The sequence below is a fragment of the Macaca fascicularis genome, chromosome 7 (assembly GCF_037993035.2).
Source record: "Macaca fascicularis isolate 582-1 chromosome 7, T2T-MFA8v1.1".
Lineage (NCBI taxonomy): Eukaryota > Metazoa > Chordata > Mammalia > Primates > Cercopithecidae > Macaca > Macaca fascicularis.
The window spans coordinates 158287316-158310137 of record NC_088381.1 but is presented as its reverse complement, the minus strand read 5'-3'; the positions used below and the strand labels follow the sequence as shown (position 1 = coordinate 158310137).

The following is a 22822-nucleotide window of genomic DNA, read 5'->3' as shown; positions in this document are numbered from 1 at the left end:
GAGGTTGAGGTGGGAGGATTGCTTAAGCCTGGGAGTTGGAGGTTACAGTGAGCTGAGAGCTCACCACTGCACTCCAGCCTGGGTGACATAGTGAGAGACTCCATCTTAGAAAAAAAACAAAGAGGCCAGGATTTAAGTAGGTATCACATTCAGTAATGAGCCTGGTGGGGCTATGTTTAGTAAAATTCATTATTTCAACCAACAGGAATAGGAGCATCCATTGTGTCAAGAGCAGCAGAGAGCGCCCAGTATCTGACCCCTTCAGTTCTGGAGCTTTTCTTCCTACCCTCAGATTGTTGACTAGGATTGTGTACCCTAAAACATTGTTGCTTGGGAATCAAATATTTGACAGATTTGGAATGGAAGATGGTGTATTAGTTTATTTAATCTTCATATTATATGAAGCATATTATCCGTATTTGGGGAAGAAACTAAACACATTATCTTTTTCCTCCAAACCTTTTTCTTCTTGTGTGCAAACATCAGAAAATGGCACTACCATTCACCCAAACCGAAACTTAGACACACACCCATTCAGTTCTTTAGTCCTTCCAAACAACTCTGAAAGTCCTTGGTTTCTCCGTAGTCTTACTACCACTACCTAACTTTTGTCCCCTGGATTACTACAACAGCCTCCTAAAATAGCGTCCCCACCACTAGTCCTACCATTGCTCCCTGAGCCACTCGCCACACTGTAGCAAGAATTTTTAAATGTCTTTTTTTTTTTTTTTTTTTTTGAGACGGAGTCTGGCTCTGTCACCCAGGCTGGAGTGCAGTGGCGCGATCTCGGCTCACTGCAAGCTCCGCCTCCCGGGTTTACGCCATTCTCCTGCCTCAGCCTCCCGAGTAGCTGGGACTACAGGCGCCCGCCACCTCGCCCGGCTAGTTTTTTGTATTTTTTAGTAGAGACGGGGTTTCACCGTGTTAGCCAGGATGGTCTCGATCTCCTGACCTCGTGATCCGCCCGTCTCGGCCTCCCAAAGTGCTGGGATTACAGGCTTGAGCCACCGCGCCCGGCCTAAATGTCTTTATTTAAAAACAACACTATGTGACACTGGCTGGTTTAAATGCCTTACAACTACTAACCTACTGAATTTTCATAACAACTCTATGAAATTAATACTCTTCAAATGTAGGCACAGAGGGAGCTGGTAAGTAACTTCTGAAGGTCCCATGGTTAGTAAGTCACAGAGTCAGGATTTGAACTCAGGCAATTTAGCTTCAAAGTGTTAGCTCTTTTTTTTTTTTTTTTTTTTTTTGAGATGGAGTCTTACTCTGTCGCCCAGGCTAGAGTGCAGTGGCATCTCCGCCCACAGCAACCTCTGCCTCCAGGGCTCAAACAATTCTCCTCCCTCAGCCTCCTGAGTAACTGGGATTACAGGTGTGCGCCACCACACCTGGCTAATTTTTGTATTTCTAGTAGAGATGGGGTTTTACCATGTTGGCCAGGCTAGTCTCGAACTCCTGACCTCAAGTGATCCACCCGCCTCAGCCTCCCAAAATGCTGGGATTGCAGGCACGAGCCACCACACCTGGTCTAAAATGTGTGCTCTTAAATGCTGTTCTTTGCTGCTGATCTTTCAAACAGTATATCTGATTTTGTCACTCTCATTCAAAACATGACCATCTACCCGTTGCTCTTAGGGTAATGCTAAGCTCTCAAACATGTTTTTTAAGGCCCTACCTCTCCTGCTTCATTTTGCCCCCATTTCCCCTCAGTCCCAATGTCCAAGCCACAATCACTTCTCCTATTTCTCAGTGTCTATTTCCCAGACACTTTCTAGGAGCATATTTCCTTCACTCCTCCTCCTTTAGATCTTAGCTGAGATATTTTCTAAGGCAGTTTTCTCTGATTCAGACCTTGTTTGAATTAGGGAGCGTGCTCTCATTATTCCCTGTCTATTTTCTCTCTCTCTGCATTTGTCACATTGCGTAGAAGTGACTGCTAGTAGGGTAGCTCCATGAAGGGAGTGCTGGGTTTGTCTTACTCATCGTGCATTCCTAGCACCTAGACCAATACCTGGCTGTTGGTAAAAAATTGCCAAATGAAAAAAAAGAGACTCAGAGAAGTTACTTTGTTCAGAGTTGCACAACCAAGAAACCACCAGTTTGAACATAGGTCCTTCTAACTATAGAACTTGTGTTATAAACCATGCTATGATATTAGAACATTGGGGTTTTGGTCCTTTATATAATACCTTTGGAATTCCTGGGCCTCTTCAAATTGTAGGTTAACTGCTGTGGAAGGGCTGACTTTGCTCAGGTTCTCTGTAATAATCATCTTAAATGCAGTTCTCAGCCATGTTTGCTGGTGCTTTTTGTATAAATAAGTTTGTGCTCCCAGATCCTTTGTTAGGCTTATTTATTTTAAAGGAACAAATCTCTTCCGTAATATATACACTACTTTATTTATACAATTGGCCCTAGAAATGTTTTTTGAATTACCGTCTCAGGAGGAGCACTTACCTCTGAGTTCACTCAAAGGAACTAGTAATCAGTGCTATTTCGTTATAATAGAAGGGGAATGGATGTAGAACTTGGATATTTTATCCAATTATAGTTAAAAATCTATTTTAAAGTTCAGATCTTTTCATGGCAATTCCTTCCTCCCTCTATGTGTAATAGAATTAAAGCATTTTCACTAGTGATGGAGAAATGGGGTTACATAATAAATGTTCATAAAAAGTATTTCAGCTGAAATTATTCAGTGGTGATTCATTATATTATTTTCTGTTAAATTACGCTGAAAATTTATACATGCTACATTTCTACCAGATACCTGCCTATTTTTGTTAGGCAGTAGTTCTAATGTGGTTTTTCTGCCTGATGTTTCCACATTGCTTGGTGTGTATGCATAATAAAATGTATGGCAGAGTGTTAATTTCCAGGCACATTCTAACTCGTAATTTACTAACCTGCAAGGACAAAAGCCTTGTCAGCCAGTGGGATTCTCTTTCTTAAATTGTAGGTATTTGGTGTGCTGCTGGTCTTCTCTATAAATGTTACATCTTGCTTAGTATTGGCACAATTACCTATGTACACATTTTATATCCATCAAGTATGTAAATTACGTGAGGATGTAACTGTTGAAAAGGACTTTGCAATCTGATTAATAAAGCGTCTGTTCATCTCAGATCACTTTCTCCAGAATTCTGTTGAATTAAAATTGAATTTAACAATGCAAGTTTTTATTTGACAGTGAAGGTTATAATTATAAGCCCCCTGTGAGCAGAACCTTTCTTGTTCCCCACTGTACCCCCAATACCTCGACCTGTGCCTGGGCGTGGAGTTGGTGTTCAGCAACTTATGTCATGATTAAATATACATTTACAGTGAAGAAAGGAAGAATTATACTAGTTGTACTTTATACCTAGATAATGGATTTTTTTTGAAGATTTCAAATTTCTTCAGTTCATTTGATTAGGTGTTGGAGTATAAACATGCAAAGATGTGGTGCATATCCCCATTCATTTTATTTATTCAACAGATATTTATCGAGTCCAGTTGCTTTGTACCAAGGCACTGTGCTAGGAGTTGGGAATACAGTAGAGAATAGTCATGGCCCTGCCCTCATGGGGCCTATAGTTTGGGAAGTGACAGGTGGGAGGAGGGGAGGGAGCTGGAAACTTGGATATAAGAGTTGTAAGCCAGTGGTGTTTCTTTTTTCTTTTGCCACTTGTGTAGTATCACAGTAGTCATTACTAATCTGGTCCCTATAAGGATTTGAGTTGTTGACCCTTGGCTTAGAGTATAGTGGGAAGATAATGAGATTACAATGTGAAGATTGCCATAAGAGCCCCGTGTACTAACTGCAGGGAGACTTTAGGAGAACAAGCCCCCTTAGCTGAGAAAGTGAAGAGAAGCTCCCATGGTGTGGGATGGAGAGAACTGGATGAAGAGTCACAGATTCAAGTTCAGATGCTTGCCCTTGGCCACAGCTGGGACTCCAGCTGTTGGTCTATAAGGGAGGGGGTGGTGTCCAGGCTGAGCTCTGAAGAGCCATCTCAGACCCAGCCCCTCCCTCTGAACTCCCAACTAGAGAGCATCCCTGCCTTTTCTGTTCTTCATGTTGGACTTCTCTGCAAGATTCTCTTTGAAAAGTGAGTTCCTTGGCTAAGAAAAGTTTGAAAATTCATGGACTAGAGGACTTCCAAAATCTTTCCAAGCCTGCCATACAGTGAGTATTACTTCTGATATTCCCTGCATGTCTACTGCTAATATCTATCAAAAAATAAAATAAAACACAACTTCTTGTCAGGTGAAAATATCTTTTGCTCCACAGAAGGTCATTCGATTGTCATGAAGGTCACAGAGGATCCATCATGATTCAGGTTCAAAACCCAAGAGCTTTCTTTTTTTTTTTTTTAATAGAGTTGGAGTCTTCCTTATGTTGCCCAGGCTGGTCTTGAACTCCTGGGCTCAAGTGGTCCTCCCTCCTCAGCTTCCCGAAGTGCTAGTATAATAGATGCACTGGCCAAATTTTCTTTCTTTCTGAATTTTTTTCCCCCATAGTAGTGCCATACAGCAAAGCCTCAATTGCATCCTTAAAAGCCTGGCACAGTGGTGGCACGCCTGTAGTCCCAGCTTCTTGGGAGGCTGAAGCAGGAGGATTGCTTGAGCGTAGGAGTTTGAGACCAGCTTGGGCAACACAGCAAGACCCCATTGCTCAAATTTAAAAAGCCTTTCTTGTGTCTTCTGAAGGACTTTCTTTGAAGAGTCTCGCTCTGGGCCGGGCGCGGTGGCTCAAGCCTGTAATCCCAGCACTTTGGGAGGCCGAGGTGGGCGGATCACAAGGTCAGGAGATCGAGACCACAGTGAAACCCCGTCTCTACTAAAAATACAAAAAAAAAAATTAGCCGGGCGCGGTGGCGGGCGCCTGTAGTCCTAGCTACTCAGGAGGCTGAGGCAGGAGAATGGCGTGAACCGAGGAGGCGGAGCTTGCAGTGAGCCGAGATCGCGCCACTGCACTCCAGCCTGGGCAACAGCGTGAGACTCTGTCTCAAAAAAAAAAAAAAAAAAAAAAAGAGTCTCGCGCTGTATGTATTTCTTTACATTTTCTTCCAGCTGTCATCACTATCTAGAATATTTATGTAGAAATATACTGGAATTGTTTGAGAGCATCTTTTCCTGAATTCTGTTTGTTCCATCTTTTTCCACTTTTCCTTTTTCATAGATAGAATCTGATTATTGTGGAAATAATTTTGATCTCAGTGAGCAACAGGAACTAGTTTCACATATCTTTTGCCAGGAATTAGGCCCAAGTGAAGGGAACCAACCTCAGAAGGAAAAAAACAGTAGAAAGTTGCATGAACATTTGTTTAGCATTTACTAGGTATGACCTTACTAATTACTTAACCCCTTTGAGTCTTAGTTTTCTCTTCTATAAAATGGTGATCATAATACCTGCCATAGAGCCTTGTTGTGAGGATTAAAAGATGAAAAGGATTTAAGTGATTAGCCTGGTGTTTGGCCTGCTGTAGGCACTTAAGTTGGAATCTGTCACTTCTTTCCCTTTTTTCTGTGCTGTTTAATATTTCTTCCTTTCTTTGGGATTTTTCTTCCTTCCTCTTTTCTTCTTTCTCACAAGTATTTGTTGAACACCTACTATAAGCCAGTGATTAAAACAGCACCTGTTGTCAGGAGGCATACATTCTGGTGTCTCCTCCATACTAAGATGCAAATACTGATACGGTTTGGCTCTGTGTGCCCCTCCAGATCTCATCTTGAATTGTAATCCCTATAATCCCCAAATGTCAAGGGAGGAACCGGTGGGAGGTGATTGGATCCTGGAGGCAGTTTGTCCCGTGCTGTTCTCGCGATAGTGAGTGAGTTCTCATGAGATCTGATGGTTTTATAAGGGGCTCTTCCCCCTTGGTTCTTTACTCTTTTCTCTGCTCAAGAAGGTCCTTGCTTCCTCTTTGCCTTCCACCATGATTGTGAGTTTCCTGAGGCCTCCTCAGCTATGTATAACTGCAAGTCAGTTAGACTTCTTTCCTTTATGAATTACCCAGTCTTGGGTATTTCTTTATAGCAGTGTGAGAACGGACTAATACAGTTACTGTAAGGAGCTAGTATCCAGAATAAAGAACTTCTTCAAAGAATATCTGTGATTGGCTAATAAACACATGAAAAGATGTTCAGCATCATTAGTCATTAGGGAAATGGAAATCAAAACTACAGCAAGATAACCCATCACACCCACTAGGATGACTGTAATAAAAAAGATAATATAACAAAAAAGGATATGGAGAAATTGGAATTCTTGTACATTGTTAATGAGAATCTAAAATGGTACAGCTACTTTGGAAAACAATCTGGCAGTTGCTCAAAATGTTAAACATGAGTTACCGTATCACCCAGCAGTTCTGCTCCTAGGTGTCCACTCAGGAGAAATGAAAATATGTCCATATGAAAACTTGTACAGAAATATTCCGAGTAGTAGTATTCATAATAGCTAAAAAGAAGAAATAATCCAAGTGTTCATCAACTAACGGACAGGTAAAATGTGGTAAATCCATAAAATGGGATATTATCTGACAATAAAAAGGAATGCGGTTAGTGATAGACACTACAGCATGGATGAACCTTGAAAACTTTGTGGAAAGTTACAGAAGACCACATATATTATATGAGCTCATTTATATTAAATGTCCAAAATAGGCAAATCTAGAGCGATAGAAAGCAGATTAGTGTTTGGCTAGGGGTGAGGTGGGCGGGGCAGGGAAGCAGGAGGTGGGTGATAGGGATGGACTGCTAATAGGTCTGGGGTTTTGTTTTGGGATGATGAAAATGTTTTAAAGTTCTGGAGATGGCTGCGCAACTCTGTAAATATACTAGAAATCTGTCAAATTGTACATGAATAATGGCTGAAACTTATGGTATGTAAATTATATCTCAATAAAACTGTTCAAAAATGCAGTTTCCCTCTTCTTTTGTATCTTCAACCATTTAACAGGTTCTTCCTCTTCAGGATATGAATATTCGCTGGCCTCCCATCCTAAAACAAAACAGGACAAAATACAAACCCCACTCTGGGCTCCCTTGCTGCTGCCATCCCATGTTTTTTCTTCCCTTCACAGCTAAGACTCCTAAAAGTTAGAAAATAAGTAATTTAGAAATAGTTCACTTTAGAAAAGTAAGAAATTATGGATAAGCAGAAAGAAGAAAATCTTTAGACATTTAATATAATCACCTAGAGATAATCACCACAGTATTAACATTTATATAATTTTACATTAAAAGTTGACATCTTGGGTTTTTATTTCCAAAGAAGAGTACTATTATAAGGAAAGGTTTGTTAAGTTAGTGTACTAAGGTAGAACATGGAATATTTTTAAAAATATCTTAATCTTCTGTAATAATATTAAGCATGGTGGGCTTTTATGCATGATTTGATTTTGTTTTGTTTTGTTTTGTTTTGTTTGAGGTGGAGTCTGACTCTGTCATCCATGCTGGAGTGCAGTAGCGCGATACTGGCTCACTGCAACCTCTGCCTCCTGGGTTCAAGCGATCTCCTGCCTGAGCCTCCCCAGTCGCCGGGTTTACAGGCGTGTGCTACCACCCCTGGCTAATTTTTGTATTTTTACTAGAGACAGTTTTTCGCCATGTTGGCCAGGCTGGTGTCGAACTGCCAGCCTCAGGTGATCTGCCCTCCTCAGCTTCCCAAAGTGCTGGGATTACAGGTGTGAGCCACCACGCCCAGCCAGTTTGATTTTTTAACTTTTAGGAATTGTCTGAATCAAATTTGAGGTCATAAAAACCTAATGCGTTGGAAGCTGTCACACTCATTAGACGGTGTGGGTGGATGGAATGCATAATGCCTTGTTGCCTTTTAGCCCATACTTATTACATGGCTTTTGCTTAAGCTGCAGCTTGATATCATGGAAGGATTTTGGTCTTGAATATTTTCGGGTGTTTTAAAGCCATGCCCTGTGAAATAAAAATTTCATGGATTCTGTTCAGCTTCTGTGGACTTTGGACTGACTGTTCAAAATTGGCTGACATTGGCTGTGAATTAGGATGTCAGCTGATAAGATGGATAGATCTCCTGCTTTAGAATCATATTGAACTAATTTCATTGATCTTTTCTCCTTTTGCCTGTGCAGAGTTAGACTGGCTGAGCAACCCAAGCTTTTGTGTTGGATCCATAACGTCCCTGAGCCAACAGACTGAAGCAGCCCCAGCCCATGTTTCTGAAGGGTCACCGCTGACGAGGTAGTTTTTGTTTGACAGATGTATTTTCGTTTTTGTCAGTTTACTATCTATAGCTTAGCTGAAATGATGCTCCTTAGAAAACTCTAATAAAAGAGCTATGTAAAACTCTTACTTAAAGTAATGAGGTGATCTTTGACTATTTTCCCTTACCTCTTGTATTAATTTTTTTTTCTTTGCTTTGCAGTGGCAAGTACGTGACACAGTTAGTGCCTGTAATTAGGCCAAGAGGGAAATGGCATCATTGTGATTCTCAAGTAACTTTACTAGCCTCATTAGTAACCTTTAGAATATCATAATTCAGATTTTTTTTTAGTTGCATTTTCAACCCTTTTGTAAAAATAGAGGGAGCTTGTATAAGATTAAAAATGGCATGAAAACATCAGGGAAAGCAAGATGGCACACATCTCTCCTCAACTGTGAAAGAATTTTGTTTTAGATCATTGAACTGAGAAATAAGTTCTCTCACAAATATAGACTAGATGATTTCATTAATAGGGTTAATAGGCTATGAAACCCCATACTCTAAATGTGTAAGAAGCCTCTGGAAATTGAGAATAGTTGATGCGTGAGAGGAAGCTGGTAGATATTAGATATTTCAGTAATGAGGAAGAAGAGCTCATTGTCATCTCCGAAAACACGGACCACAATTAAATGTTTTGTTTTTTTCTATTAACGACATGCTGACATAATATGTGGCACTGAAAATAAACCTTTTATAATGATTTCTTTTTTGAAATTTGTTTTTATTTTTTTTAAAATAAAGATGAGGTCTTGCTATGTTGCCCAGGCTTGTCTCAAACTCCCGAGCACCTTCAACAGTCCTCTTGCCTTGGCATCCCCAAGTGCTAGGATTATAGGAGTGAGTCTCCACACCAGTCAACCTTTAATAATGTCTTAAAAAATACTATATTTGATAAGTGGTAGGTTACTTTCATTTAAAGATGTGTAAGTATGAAAGTATAGGTTTAGAAACTATTAAAATTAGAATTTCTTCACCTGTTTTTATTTTAGGTCCAATTCCTGAGTCTTGCAGGTAAGGTGTAATCCAGGAAGTTACTGTATAATATATGGGCAAATAGTAAATCTGTGTGAACATGTATAGAGTTCCCTCTTAAATATTTGTTGACTTATTTACATAGTATTATTTTTCCTACATCTTTTTAGAAAGTAATTCTAATGTTGATTTTCCCAAACAGGAGTCCTCTGAAATCAGAGCCCTCGGATGAAAGTGACACTGACAAAAAGCTCAAACAAATAAGCAGAAAAAAGAAGAAAGAGAAAAAGAAAAAAAGGAAGCATCAGCATCATAAGAAAACAAAGAGGAAGCATGGGCAGTCGAGTAGCAGCAGGTCTGAGACAGACACCGATTCTGAAAAGGACAAACCTTCCAGAGGCGTCGTAGGCAGTAAAAGGGAATCTGAGAAACCGAAGTAGGTTGCTGTTCTCAAGCACCTATGATATTTTAAGTCCTGAGTTTTTCTCCCTTAATTGTTGTCACAAATTAGATACTCAAATAACCATGTAGTCACTCAATCAGAAGAGAGCTCTACCATTATATCAGCTTAAAAAAGAGAAGGGAAAAAATTAAGGACACGATTTTATTTGAGAAATGTTATTTAGACATAGTGATGATTGTGTGAGTCTGGTTCAGACAACAAGTCCTTGGGATTTTCAGAAGATGGCAGATGTGCCGCGGCGGGTCTGTGAGCCAGTGCACCTCACAGATAAGGGATCCCCCTCTGAGGGCCGTGGGTCTCCACGCTCAGGGTAAGGGAAGCATCTCTCTCTGCCTTCATCTATCTTTCATTCAGTCACTGCTATCAACTCCTGTGTGTATACATGATCACACACCCTTTTAAGATTAACATAGCACTTAAATAATTGTTACATTTGGCCTTTTCCTTTTCTCTTTCATATTTGTTTAAGACCACTATGTCGAAGGTGTGGAAAACAGCTCATGACTACAGTATTTCCATTCCTTGGGGGCTTTATTTCTCCCATATTTTACTCTGCTTTCCTTCTTTTTTTTTTTTTTGTTGGCGGGGGGACAGGGTTTCACTTCTGTTACCCAGGCTGGAGTGCAGTGACGCGATCTCGGCTCACTGCAACCTCTACCTCCCAGATTCAAGTGATTCTCCTGCCTCAGCCTCCTGAGTAGCTGGGATTACAGGCGTCTGCCACTACGCCTAGCTAATTTTTTGTATTTTTAGTAGAGACAGGGTTTCACCGTGTTGGCCAGGCTGGTCTTGAACTCCTCACCTCAGGTGATCCACCCACCTCGGCCTCCCAAAGTGCTGGGATTACAGGCATGAGCCACTGCGGCCTACTCTGCTTTCTACCTTCAGCATATTGTTCAATTCATTCTACAGGATGGCCACAGCATAGGTGCTCAATACACCTTTTTCTCTGTGCCTAGTTGAATGTCTTCCTAAGTAGAGGGGTATTTGCCTGTGGGTGGGACAGGTGGTATATGGTAAAACTACCTGAATTATTGCTCATTTAACTTTCTCCTTTTTTTGCTTATATGGTCTAGAAGAGAGAAAACCTAGGTACCTGTCTAGAACATCGCTAAAAAAGAAATAGTGCTGTTAAGATTTTTGCAACTCTTCAGGATTTTTTTTTTTCCTTTTTTTAGACAGTCTCATTCTGTCACCCATGCTGGTGTGCAGTGGTATGATCTTGCCTCACCGCAACCTCTGCCTCCCGGGTTCAAGCGATTCTCTTGCCTCACCCTCCCAAGTAACTGGGACTACGGGCACGCACCACCCCACCCAGCTAATTTTTGTGTTTTTAGTAGAGATGGGGTTTTGCCGTGTTGGCCAGGCTGGTCTCGAATTCCTGGCCTCAAGCAGTCCACCTGCTGCAGCTTCCCAAAGTGCTGGGATTACAGGCGTGAGCCACTGCACCTGGCCTTCAGGAGTTAGTTACTTCCATTGTGTGCTTAGAAGTCCCATTGATGTCAGCGAGGGCTCTGTGTTGGAGCAAGTCTGGAAACTGGCCCTTAATGTTTCCATTCCAAGAGACAGTCACTGCAGGCTTATGGGATCCCTCTGATAACAGATAAGTGTTGGAGAGCTCTACCTGTAACCCAAGCTTTTTTTTTTTTTTTTTTTTTTTGAGACAGAGTCTTGCTGTGTCGGCCAGGCTGGAGTGCAGTGGCACGATCTCAACTGACTGCAATCTCCGCCTCCTGGGCTCAAGCAAGTCTCCTGCCTCGGCCTCCCAAGTAGCTAGGATTACAGGCGTGTGCCACCATGCCTGGCTAGTTTTTGTATTTTTAGTAGAGATGGGGTTTCTCCATGTTGACTCGGCTGGTCCCGAACTCCTGACCTCAGGTAATCCGCCTGCCTCTGCCTCCCAAAGTGCTGGGATTACAGCCATGAGCCACCGCGCCCAGCCCCCAAGCTTGCTCTTTAGAGGAAAAAATAAAGCGGTTGAGCAAAAAGGTTCTGAATTTGACTGAATTTTTGAGGGTAGGAATCTGGCCTGTCTTGCTTACCACTATATTCCCACAGCACTTGATGCACAGGGCCCGATAGAGAGTAAGCACTGAATTCGTTTTTGTTACATGAATGAATGAATATATTATTGGTATCCTTACTTTTTACTGTGTCTTTAAAGCAAGCTACTTTAATTGTTATGTCTTCCCAAAACTCACCTTTTAGCTACTTGTCCTTTTTTATAGCTGGGGACAATGAGTTTTAAAGGATTTCCCGAAACCACACAGAAACTGTCTTTAGAACTTGAAGGATAGTTAATTTCAGCCTATGCTTAATCATGTCAGGGAATCTTTATAGCCTCTTGATAGTTTTATGATCCAGATAGCATTTTTAAGTTTATTGATACTTTGTAGACTATCCTTATTAAGATTGTTCTTGTCCTTCTGTTTTACTGTCTTGTTATTAACTTATGTATTCTCTTCCTGAGAAGGTGACCTGGAAGAATTATTTATTTCCACATAGACAAGGACTGCAATACTAGTGAGTTGTGAGAGTCTTTCTGTGATGTCAGGAAAATGGGTTCATGAGGGTAGCAGACCCTGTGAGACTCTGTTTCAGGGTGATGACAAATGACCTTCCCCAGAGGCCACAGCTACTAACTGACCTTGAGTTTCTGGGATGAGCTTTCCCTCACCTTTAGGTGGAGGCAGCTCCTTCCTTGCACACAGCCCAGACTACCACATCCTGCTTCCTTAGCTCAGTACCACCAAGGGGAGAGGAAAGGACCTGTTGACTCCTCAGGGGTGGTCTGCAGCTGGCCTCTCCTTTTTTTCTCCCAGTTGGCTTTCCATTTCTTTCTTGAATGCATCAATCAGTTTGCAGTAGGCTCTCCATCTTTTCATTGCCCCTTACGGCTTTTGTTGACAGAGAGCCCTCTGCAGTTGTTCTGAAGGGAAATGTGTTGAAATCTCCATACATTAACCTGAGGCTCATCATTCAACAACTATTTATTGAGTAGCTAGTGTTCCTGAAATGCCATTCCCTTGTATTCCCTGCCAAGAATAACTAAGAAGCCTCCAGAATCTTTGTTTGTACCTGGGCAGAGCTGAAAAGCAGAGATGGAGCAACAGTTAATGGCTGTTTTGACTACTTTGGCACCTTCTTGTGTCAGCAGCATTATGAACTGATTTTCTTTAGAGGAAGAAGATGTTAGATGCCAGAAAAACCTTCCCTCCCTCTCACTTAACGCCCCGGGAGTGGTTCCTTTTGTATCTGAGCTGAAAGTCTGCCAGCCTACACATTGGTTCAGAGAGATAGATTAGGGTCTTGTCTTCAGGGGAGCCTCGTGATTCTGCCCTTTATGTACAAGGTCCAGACGTATAAGCAAAACGGCAAACACAGAGTCCAGACTATAAAAATGAGGCTGAGACCAAGCCTAAGTAATGTTGGAGGCTGAACAGTTCAGAGCAATGGCTTTTTTGAGAGGTTTTGAGTTGGAATAAACTATCTAGGCACTTTCAAGTAAGTTAGGTGAAGTTAGGGCAGTGCACTTGAATGTCAGTGGTTGTCACCTTGGGAGGTGTGGGAGTTCCCTCTGCCTAGCCCTCTAAGGTGCCTCAGAGCAGGAATACTTTAAAGACTTTGTTTATAAATATATTTGAAATTCAGGTTACAGTAATCTAAATGAAACATTTTAAAAGAACTCCTGTATACCTATATTCTTCAGGTTAATTTTTGAGGTAGGAAGACTTTTGTTGGTAGAGTGTCATTTAGTGGTGACAGGTTTTGCTTTATTTTTTAAAACTCTTTGCCCAGAGTGAGAGTCCTCTTCCATCTCTGTGGCACATGTACATTTTATGTACTTGGGCGTGTTTGATGCTATGTGGAGTTTGAGGTGTTTAACTCTCATATTGCTGAAAATGCCAACTGTGTCACTGGAAGATTTTTAAAGTGCTTCTCCCTCCTTCTTCCTTTGTCTCACAGTCAAGGAAATAATGCTGCAGCTGATACTGGACATCGCTTTGTTTGGCTTGAGGACATTCAGGCTGTGACGGGAGAAACCTTCAGAACAGATAAGAAACCAGATCCTGCGAACTGGGAGTACAAGTCTCTCTACCGAGGGGATATAGCAAGGTAGCCACCTTGTTTTGCCCCAGTTTTCGCTGTAGGAAAGTAACTTTTTTCTCCTCGGAACTCTCTTGGCACTGTCTGTCTGCCTGTTTCTGTCTTTCATCAGTTCTGTTGGGTTTTATTTATTGCATTGTTCAGGCACGTGTCTTATCTCATATTCTAAAATGAAAGCTTAATGCTTGAATTTAAGTCAGATTAATCTTATTTATTCCTGGTGCTTGCCATAGTGCCTGGCACAGTAGACGTTCAATAAGTATTTGTTGAATAAGTGAATCCAAAAGTACCTTGTAATAATTAATTGTGACAGATATCTGGTAACCATTTGGTCTAACCTATATGCAATTTTTTAAAGTGGCAAAGCTTTTATTTATCCACCCCCAACTTCTGTCATTTAAAAAATGACATTTAGTGGTAAGGACTTTCTCAAAATGTTTCTAGCATATACCATCAGATAATCATAAAAATCATAAGAAAAAATCATAAAAAATAGGTGATACTTGCTTTAGTAATAGAGTTTGAACTTTTCCCCTCTAATCTGGCAATCACAAATATTTGAGTACTTACTAAACCCTTTAGACCAAACTTGTCCAACCCAAATTTGTAAACTTTCTTAAAACATTGACATTTTTTTGTGAATTTTTTTTTTTTTAAACTCATCAGCTATTATTAGTGTTAGTGTATTTTATGTGTGGCCCAAGACAATTCTTCATCCAATGGGGCCCAGGGAAACCAAAAGATTGGGTACGGTATTAGTCCATTTTCGTACTGTTGTGAAGAAATACCCGAGACTAGGTAAATTATAAAGAAAAAGAGTTTTAATGGACTCACAGTTCTACATGACTGGGGAGACTTCACAATCATGGCAGAAGGTGAAAAAGGAGCAAAGGCACATCTTACATGGTGGCTGCTCTTTATAAAACCAGGAGAATTGCCCTTTATAAAACCATCAGCTCTCGTGACACTCACTATCACAAGAATGGCACAGGAAAGACCTGCCCCATGATTCAATTACCTCCCACCAGGCCCCTCCCACGATGTGGGGATTATGGGAGCTACAGTTCAAGATGAGATTTGGGTGGTGACACAGCCAAACCGTATCTGATACCCCTGCTTTAGACATTTAGTACTTTGTGAGAAATCATGAGGAACATAAAGAACAGTAACACACAATCTGTTCCCAAACAGTTTACAGATAATGAGAATTGAAGACAGAGAATCATCAGTTTTAGAATACAAAGACAAGAGGAGATCTTGAAGATCATTATTCTTTATAGACTAATGACTTTGTGAAATAAATTTCCATTTCCATTATTTTGCTGTGTCTCCAACTTTTAATCCTGTTGTCACTTATCCTGACATTATACCTCACCATGTAAGCAATTCCAACTAAAATTTCCTTCCTGATGAGTTGTTTTATTCAGTACATATTTAATCTACCTACTATCAGTGGAAACTTTATGGTTGAGCATAAATGACTATTATATTTTCAATGTATTCATGTATTTTTGAGTTATCTTAATGCTCCTTGAGGTATTACTTGGTTTTCTGTGCCACCAAAGGCATACCCAGATGTGGTAGATTCCCAAGAAAAGATGGGCAGTTGGGGCCAGGCATGGTAGCTCATGCCTGTCATCCCAGCACTTTGGGAGGCCGAGGTGGGTGGATCACTTGAGGTCAGGAGTTCTAGACCAGCCTGGCCAACATGGTGAAACCCCATCTTCACTAAAAATACAAAAATTAGCTGGGCATGTTGTCGCATGCCTGTAATCCCAGCTACTGGGGGAGCTGAGGCAGGACAATCACTTGAACCTGGGAGATGGAGGTTGCAGTAAGCCAAGATTGTGCTACTGCACTCCAGCCTGGGTGACAGAGTAAGACTCCATCTCAAAAAAAAAAAAAAAAAGATGGGCAGTCAACAAACAGAGATTGGACATGAGGTAGTGGCCATGGTGCTGTGTGTGTTGTTTCACTTAAGTCAGCCTGTCTGATCCTCACAGCTGCTTGTGAGGAGGAGGAGGAGAACCCTGTTCATTTCACAAATGAGGAAAAGGAATTGCGAAGAGGTTAAGTAACTGCACGAGATCATGCAGCCAGGCAGCCGCAGGGTTGGGATTTGAACCCTCATGTCTCTGACTTCACATTTCAAATGTTCTTTCACTGCCCATGCAGAAAGATGAGACAGGGTGTGTGGTTTTCTAGATTTGGAAACAGAGGACTCTGGTTCTCATTCTGACTTTGCCATTTACTAGCAATATAGTTCCAGGCAAGTCATCCGACCTGTCTGAGCCTCTGTTGCTTCATTTGTAAATTGGAAATTGCAACTTCTGCCATGGCTTGTGCTCAAATATCAGAATATTTGATATGGAATTGGAAATTGGTATGCAAACATAAAGGGTTAGTATTTATTAATAGATGAAAAGAGGAGAACGTACTAACAAAGAGTGGCTCTTGAGCTTCTGCTAATGAATAGCACAGACTTAGGAAGAAAGTAATTGGAAACAGCCTTATTAATCTAAACCTCAAGGATGCCACTGCTAAAGGGCTTAGGGCATTGTGATTTCCTAGCCATTTGGTAAAGTTTACACAAGACACATCTTGCCTGGATTAGTAGCTGGATTAGTAACTGTTAGTGTCCAGTTCTGAGAAGATATTGATACTATGGCCGTCTGAGCTGGTCAGAAGACAGTGAGAATACTGTCAGTGAGCAATGGGCTTCATGCCTCAAGTGCATGGAAGTCAATACTATGGCACCAGCTTTTGAGAGAAGCAGCAGCTTTATTGCAAGGTCAACAGGAGGCAGCACTTGAATCTGTCTCCCCCAAATGGGGTCTGTGTTTTAGAGGAAGAGAGTAACTGTGAGGGAGATAGGAAACTGCATCGAGGCGTGATTTGATTGGGTTATGGAGACAGACAGTGTGGGGTTCTTGTCTCTTTTTTTTTTTCTATTGAGACGGAGTCTCGCTCTCTCGCCCAGGCTGGAGTGCAGTGACGCAATCTTGACTCACTGCAACCTCCGCCTCCTGGGTTCAAATGATTCTCTGCCTCAGTCTCCTAAGTAACTGGGACTACAGGCATGTGCTACCATGCCCGACTAATTTTTTTTTTCCATATGCCACTAAAATTTGCCCAAGTTTATTCAACCTGCATTCATTTTGATTGCCTGGAGCTTTGGATTTAATTCTTCCATCCCACTTTGTATCTTTCATTTGCTTCACTCTCTCTAGCTTTTATTCTTTCTTTCTCTTTTCCATTGGGCCAGTGCACCTGACCCAACTCACATGCATGGACTCTGGGAAGGTAAATGCCTGGCTGATTTTTTTGTATTTGTGTATTTTTAGTAGAGATGGGCTTTCACCATGTTAGCCAGGATGGTCTCAGTCTCCTGACCTCGTGATCCACCCACCTCAGCCTCACAAAGTGCTGAGATTACAGGCGTGAGCCACTGTGCCCGGCCTGTGGGTTCTTGGCTCTTAAGTTCATGTGGCAGCAACTCCCCTCACTTCTTAATTTGGTCCGTGCTCCTTGGTTCAGGTACCTTGGTTCCCTATGTGGTTAATTAACATTTTTGTTCCCTGGCTTTGGGGTCACCAATTGAGCACACTTGATTCACCTGCACGAGCTTGTGACTGGCGAGCTGTGGGTCCATGCAACTGAAAAACAACTCATCGTTCTGTTATTGACAAAGTTGAAGTAGTTTGAACTGGTTCTGCAGTTAACAATTTTGTGTCGGGTACTGAATTTTCACACTTTAGGGGGAACACTGATACACTGAGAGCATTGAAATGAAGATGAACACTTAAAATTTGACTAGCACTGTCATGTAAGGACTAGATGGGCATTTAGCCTAGGCAGAGATATGATCATTGTTTTTTTTTTTCTTTTTTTCCCCCATCCCACCCCCGATCATTGTCTTTTAAGCTTGGTTGGACTGCCCTTTGGAGGCTGGATTGACAATGTTTTGTGTGGCTTGTGAAGTTAGAACCAGTACTAATGAGTGGAAGTTCCAGGAGGTCAGATTTGACTCCGTATAGAGTAGCACATCCTCTACTCCTATGAGCATCCCGCTGTGACACTGTGTACGGGAGGATTGTGGTGAGCAGGGGTTAGGTTCTAAAGTTAGTGTATAACTTGAGAAAATTAGAGTCAAACTATATTTGGAAAATTCCTTAAGACTAATATACTGTCTGATAGTGAAGTTCAGCTCAGTCCGTTTTTTCTCCGTTTTTGGAATAGACTGTTATTTCTTTGGCTATACACCAGATAAAATAGTTGGCTTATGTTTAGGAGCCAACTTTGATAAAATAATAGTTTAAACTTATCTAACCCTTACTGTATGGCAGACACTCTTCTAAGGACTTTACATATATAAAGATTTTTGGCCAAGTGCAGTGACCCACACTTGTAGTGCCAGCACTTTGGGAGGTCAAGACAGGAGGATTGCTTCAGGCCGGGGGTTCAAGACAAGGCTTAACAACACAGTGAGGCTGTGTCTCTACAAAAAATTTAAAAATTAGCTGAGTGTGGTGGCGTGTGCCTGTAGTCCAGCTATTCAGGAGGCTGAAGCGGGAGGACTGCTGAAGGAGTTTGAGGCTGCAGTGAGCTATATTGCATCACTGCACTCCAGCCTGGGCAACAGAGGGAAACCCTACAAATTTTTTTGTAGACTGGTGCAGTGGCTCACACCTGTAATCCCTGTATTTTTAGTAGAGATGGGGTTTCACCATGTTAGCCAGGATGGTCTCAATCTCCTGACCTCGTGATCCGCCTACCTTGGCCTCCCAAAGTACTCCTCTGTATCTGGCTGCTTTCACTCAGCGTAATGTTTTTGAGATCATCCGTCCATAAGGCACTTACCAGTAGCTCCTTTTTACTGCTGGTAGTATTCCATTGTATGGCTGTACCTTCGTTTACTTATCCATCTTCTATTGATGGACACGTGGACTCTTTCAGTGTTTGGCTGTTAGGAATAAAGCTGTCAAGAACATTTGTGCTCACGTCTTTGTGTAGACATATGCTTTCCTTTTTCTTGGGTAAATATGTAGGAATAGAATTGCTGGGTCATAGGTTAGGTCTGTGTTGAGTTTTTTAAGAAATAGCCAGATCTTTTCCCAAAGTGATTATACCAGGTTACATTCCCGCTGACAGCGGATGAGAGTCCTGGTTCCTCCACAGGTTACTCACCAACATTTGGTGTTGTCAGCCTTTTAAATATTAATTTAAAACTGTTCTAGATGGTGTGTAGGGTACCTCATTGTGGTTTTAATTTGCATGTCCTTGTTGACTAATGATGTTGAGTATTTTTTTTTATGTGCTTATTGGTTATTCATGTCTTCTTTTGTGGAATTTCAGTTCAGATCTTTTGCCCATTTTTAAAATTGAATTGTTTGCTAACATACATACAGAAGAATGTACAATTTTCCTTAGCTTTTGCCTGTGCAAATATTCAGTAGTCATGTGTTTGTTAACTCTGGGGACGCCTACACGTTCCATAAAAGCGTTTTAGAACCCAACCTCTTTTCCTCTAGAGTAGAAAATAACTAAATGTAATTTCATTTGACATACTTTGTTTCAGGATTAAAAAAAGAATCTTAGGCCTATATGTTACCTTCTTAAGTAGGGACACAGGAAAATATTGAGAAAACAGGACTGGTCTAGGAGACAGATGATCCAGGTTCCCAGGCCTCAGTGTCCTTATTTAGGAACAGTTAAGAGAGGGGATGATAATTTTTGCCTTGCCTGTCACATATGGCTGTGATGATCAAATGACATAATGTGTGTGACAGTTCTTTACAAGGCTCCAGGAAAATAGAAATTACTAAGATCTAGAAGACAGGCATGATCTGAAATTCATGAGATGTTAACAAAGAGTTGAAGTGTTATAGGAGGAAGTCAGCCAGGCAGAAAAAAAGTTAATTGCTAGTCCTTGTGTATCTCCAGATAGAAACAATCTGAAGGTAAGGTGAATTTGGATCTGTGCGGTGAACCTGCGTAACAAGAGTTGAGGTCTAATGCGCCTTCAGTCATTCAGAGGTAGTACACATATTCCCTCAGTAACTTTTTTTCTTTTTCTAATATCAGATACAAGAGGAAAGGAGACTCCTGCCTTGGCATTAACCCTAAGAAGCAGTGCATATCTTGGGAAGGGACTTCCACAGAGAAGAAGCATTCACGCAAGCAGGTTGAACGCTATTTTACTAAGAAGAGTGTGGGATTAATGAACATTGACGGAGCTGCCATCAGCAGTAAAACTGAACCTCCCTCATCTGAGCCCATCTCCTTTATACCAGTGAAGGACTTGGAAGATGCGGCTCCTGTTACAACCTGGTTGAATCCTCTGGGGATTTATGATCAGTCAACCACACAGTGGCTACAAGGACAGGGTCCTCCAGAGCAGGAATCAAAGCAGCCAGACACACAGCCAGACAGCGAGAGTGCGGCTCTCAAGGCCAAGGTGGAGGAGTTTAACAGGCGGGTGCGGGAGAATCCTCGGGATACGCAGCTGTGGATGGCCTTCGTTGCTTTTCAGGTATGTGTTGCCATCCCAGTTCTCTTACCTTAGAAGGACATTCCTGGTTTTGGGCAAACTGATGGACTCTGCAACAATTTTTGAGCTAATGAGGAAATTTGACACTGGGCATACAAAGATTATTAGAGGCTTTGCCCTGAGCTCGCTCAGAGTCCAGTGAGGAGAGTGGACATGTGAAGAATACGTGCAACCCTGGGGTAGTAAACACTGTAATGTGTAACTTGGGAGTGGAGTGAGGGGATGATTTGCATTGAGGGAGGAGAAAGAGCTACCAAGAAGGAGAAGGTAAAGTTCAACAACACAATCTTGAAAGAAGAAGGGATGTTCACCAGATAGGGAAAGGCATTCCTGAAGTACAAACAGAAGAGGCAGAGCTCACAGAGTTGTGAAAGAGAGAGGGCTGCTCAGTGTATTACCCAGTTAGAGCCATGCATTCCCTTTCGAAAACTTGTGGGTTTGTCTGAGTCTCTCATTTTGAACCACTCATACAATTACCATATTTTGTGCCACATTTGGCCCTTTTATTGGTAAGGTCTGCTCTTCAGAAAAGACTTTCAAGGCATTGTATGCCAGTCATTGATACAGAAATCAAAGCCTAAAATGGCAGAGAATGGACAGTTAAGTGAGAAACACAAGATCAGACATACCAGGTGACACAAGCACCTTAGGATCCAAGTGTTCTTTAAAAGAAATTGTGGCGAACCGGTGGTTTAAGAAAGTCCCTAGGGGGTGGTAAGAAAATCACTAAGCTTTGTTGAAACTCTGAGGATCCCCCAGGTCCATTTGCATTTGTCAATTGGTGTTTTTGTTGTTGAGGACGAAGTCATGAAAAGTCCTGGCCTGTATGCCATCGAGGAAGGAGAGCAGGAAAAGCGAAAGAGGTCCCTGAAGCTCATTCTGGAGAAGAAGCTGGCCATTCTGGAGCGGGCCATTGAGAGCAACCAGAGCAGTGTGGATCTGAAACTGGCCAAGCTGAAGCTCTGCACAGAGTTCTGGGAGCCCTCCACTCTGGTCAAAGAGTGGCAGAAACTGATATTTTTGCATCCCAATAATACAGCCCTTTGGCAGAAATACCTTTTATTTTGCCAGAGCCAGTTTAGTACCTTTTCGATATCAAAAATTCACAGTCTTTATGGAAAATGCTTGAGCACTTTGTCTGCTGTTAAGGACGGCAGCATCTTATCTCACCCTGCGTTGCCTGGCACGGAGGAGGCCATGTTTGGTAAGGAGATAACCAGATCCAGTTACGTGGGAGGAGTTAGACTTTCTTTTGGCTTTACTTGAAAATGAAGATCTATTTTTGATTTATTCTAGAAAAAGTCTGAATTGTTTGGTAGAACTGATTTTTTTAAAAAGTATTACGACTCTTTTTGATAACAAATTTGCCCCCAGCTCCCAGGGCAGATGGGGGCAGTAGAGCCAGTAGAGTTAAGATATCACTGGACAAGGTTCTGCTGATTAGCCAAGTAAACAGGCAAATCTCTTAACTGCTTTGGCAGTCGATGGCCTTATCTGTTGAGATGCGTGTGCCTGTCTCACCCAATTATAGGGTCCCAGGCAGTGATGTCTGTGAGATGCTCTGACTGGGAACCACTGCATAAATAGAAGTTTTGGGCATTATTATGCTGCTAACATTTTTGGTCTGTCCTGAAGGAGCCTGGGATATACATTTTGACAGCATTGAGATGTTGGAGGCTGCATGTTTTGCTGAGCCAGAGAGAATCACTCCTGACCTTGAATCCTGAAGGCTTTGCCCTTCACTGGCTCTGGTGTGTCCTTAGGCAGGTCCTCTTTGAGCCCCAGTTTCTCCATCAGCAACAATACTGTAAACCTGCTTTACAGGACTGTGGTGCACAGTAAGCGAGATAATCTGTGGCAAGTCTAGCTCAATGTCCGGCATTTATTTGATCACAACCCCTGTTATTGAGTATTGATTACTATTGGCATCTAAAGATAGAAATACATTGCTCTCAAAATAATAAGCATTTATCACACTGACACAGAGTCTTGACTTTGTTACTGTTTGTGATCTACTCAAATAGTTTAGTGTTATTTAGTAGCTGGAATTGTACCACAAGTAAGATGAACTGGAATATTCAGACATGGAACCTTGATTTTTTTATAGCCGACTCTGAACATAGGATGAAAGTTGCTGGCGAATAATGCCATCTAGTGATCAATTGAATACAGCTCTTTGCTTCCTGATAAAAATCTGCTACGCCATCCTGTTTCTACCATTTTTCTTGTAATAATGAGCTCTGATTATTTGATAGCATTCAGACCAACCTCTTGACTTATTTTTATGTACTATATATAGTTTTTATTGTTAATATTTGTGTTCTGTGGTTTCATACAAAAATTAGAACAAACATACTTGGTTTATAATACTGTGTGAGACGCTTTAAATCAGGATACGTATCACAGCTTTGTAAATTAACAGTGATTGCAGGTAAAAGATGTTCTCAGTGTGTTAACTGCCTGTTTTAAGAAGTACATTCTTTCCCTTTACTGG

At 41.6% G+C, this 22822-nt stretch overlaps 1 protein-coding gene across 3 annotated transcripts in view; it reads left to right on the top strand.

Moving 5' to 3' along the window:
- The window catches only part of NRDE2 (NRDE-2, necessary for RNA interference, domain containing), a 50601-nt gene that overhangs the window by 5792 nt on the left and 21987 nt on the right, over window positions 1-22822 (top strand). Inside the window, exons 2-7 of one of the 3 annotated variants that reach the window (XM_073998059.1) lie at window positions 4040-4177; window positions 8106-8214; window positions 9411-9644; window positions 13638-13787; window positions 19863-20310; window positions 21127-21532. In XM_073998059.1, coding sequence (XP_073854160.1) covers window positions 19999-20310; window positions 21127-21532 — 718 coding nt within the window. In that variant the 5' untranslated portion in view covers window positions 4040-4177; window positions 8106-8214; window positions 9411-9644; window positions 13638-13787; window positions 19863-19998. Of the gene's footprint in view, window positions 1-4039; window positions 4178-8105; window positions 8215-9410; window positions 9645-11314; window positions 12195-13637; window positions 13788-19862; window positions 20311-21126; window positions 21533-22822 lie in introns of those variants that run through there. The other 2 variants (XM_005562012.4, XM_065549215.2) reach the window with 2 other exon arrangements.